Source organism: Myotis davidii, unplaced genomic scaffold (genome assembly GCF_000327345.1).
Source record: "Myotis davidii unplaced genomic scaffold, ASM32734v1 scaffold3578, whole genome shotgun sequence".
NCBI classification, from domain to species: Eukaryota; Metazoa; Chordata; class Mammalia; order Chiroptera; family Vespertilionidae; genus Myotis; species Myotis davidii.
The window spans coordinates 565,316-566,594 of NW_006289094.1; the positions used below are offsets into that span (position 1 = coordinate 565,316).

The 1,279-nt window shown below is 60.0% G+C and overlaps 1 protein-coding gene across 1 annotated transcript in view; it reads right to left on the reverse strand.

Annotated features, from left to right (window-relative positions):
* DEAF1 (DEAF1, transcription factor) overlaps positions 1 to 1,279 on the reverse strand; it is a 30,560-nt gene that overhangs the window by 10,635 nt on the left and 18,646 nt on the right. The window contains 1 exon segment of the mRNA XM_015562398.1: positions 3 to 159. Coding sequence (XP_015417884.1) covers positions 3 to 159 — 157 coding nt within the window.

A 1,279-nucleotide genomic window follows, 5' to 3' on the forward strand; every position in this document is an offset into this window, starting at 1 on the left:
GCGGGGAGGAGAGGAGCGTGTCCAGGACTCACAGGTGGTGGCGGCCGTGGCCGGGAGCAGCGTGATGTTCTTGGGGGCCTCCTTCTTGCCCGGGGCTGCGGGCAGCTCGTTCTCCTTCTTGCGCCGCTTGTAGGGGACAAAGAGCCGGACAGGGCCGCTCTGCGGAGTGGCACAGAGACAGGCGCTGGCGTGAGCGCGGCTCACGCTGTCCACGGGTTAAGAGGGGCCCGGCTCCGCTGTCCACGGGACCAGCAGGAGGCAAGCTGCACTCAGAACCCCCGCTCTGTCGGCCCCCAGTTCCTTCCAAGGACAGGACAGATACTTTCGAAGGAACACAGGAGAGTCCGGTCACCGTACGGGACGTCCAGGAAGCCCGAGAAAACAAGGGGACCAGGCAAAGGAGAGGGACCGCAGGCCCTTGGTCCCAACGCAGGAGGCGGCACCGCGGTCACCAACTAACAAGAAACCCCGGGGACCAGTGACACCAGGAAAATGCGAAGGTAGGGGGAGCTCCGCGGGGAGGCCCGGCCGATGGCTGCGTGGGAGAGGCCCCAGGCCTCAGGGACGTGGTCTCGCGGGTCCCCGAGCCCCAGGAAGTGCCACACCTGCTCGGTGTGCAGAGGGGCCTGGGCCGGCCTTCTCGGCCACCAGCTGGGGAGCCTGGCTTTTGAGTCTAGAGCTTCTATCTGGTTCCCTGGGCAGTTTCCGCGTCTTTACTGAGAGTCCCCTCTGACGAGACACAGTCATTAAAAGTGCCTCGCCCTGGACGGTGCTGGGCTGGCCGGAGCGTCATCCGTACCCCAAAGGATTCGGGTGTGATTCCCAGCGAGGGCACATGTGAGAGGCAAGCGATTCTCTCTCCCCCTCTCCCTTCCTCTCTCTGAAAAGCAATAAAGTTGTGTTGTTGTTTTTTAAGTGTCTGGGCCTTGCCAGTGTAGCTCAGTGGTTGAGCGTTGACCCATGAACCACGAGATTCCCCGTCAGGGCACATGCCCAGGTTGTGGGCTCGATCCCCAGTAGGGGGCGTGCAGGAGGCAGCTGATCAGTGATTCTCTCTCATCAGGAGACAGCTGATCAATGATTATCTCTCAATGCCTCTATTTCTTGCCCTCTCCCTCTCTGAAACCAATAAAAATCTGTTTTAAAAGTGTCTGGTTTGGAGGTTCAGCTTTCCATTATCTCAAGATGCTTCCTCTGATGTTCCCCTAACAACCGTTCCGGGGCTGACCACGTGCCCAGCCAAGCTGTCGATCGATCCCCAGAGTAAAGTTTGGAAACA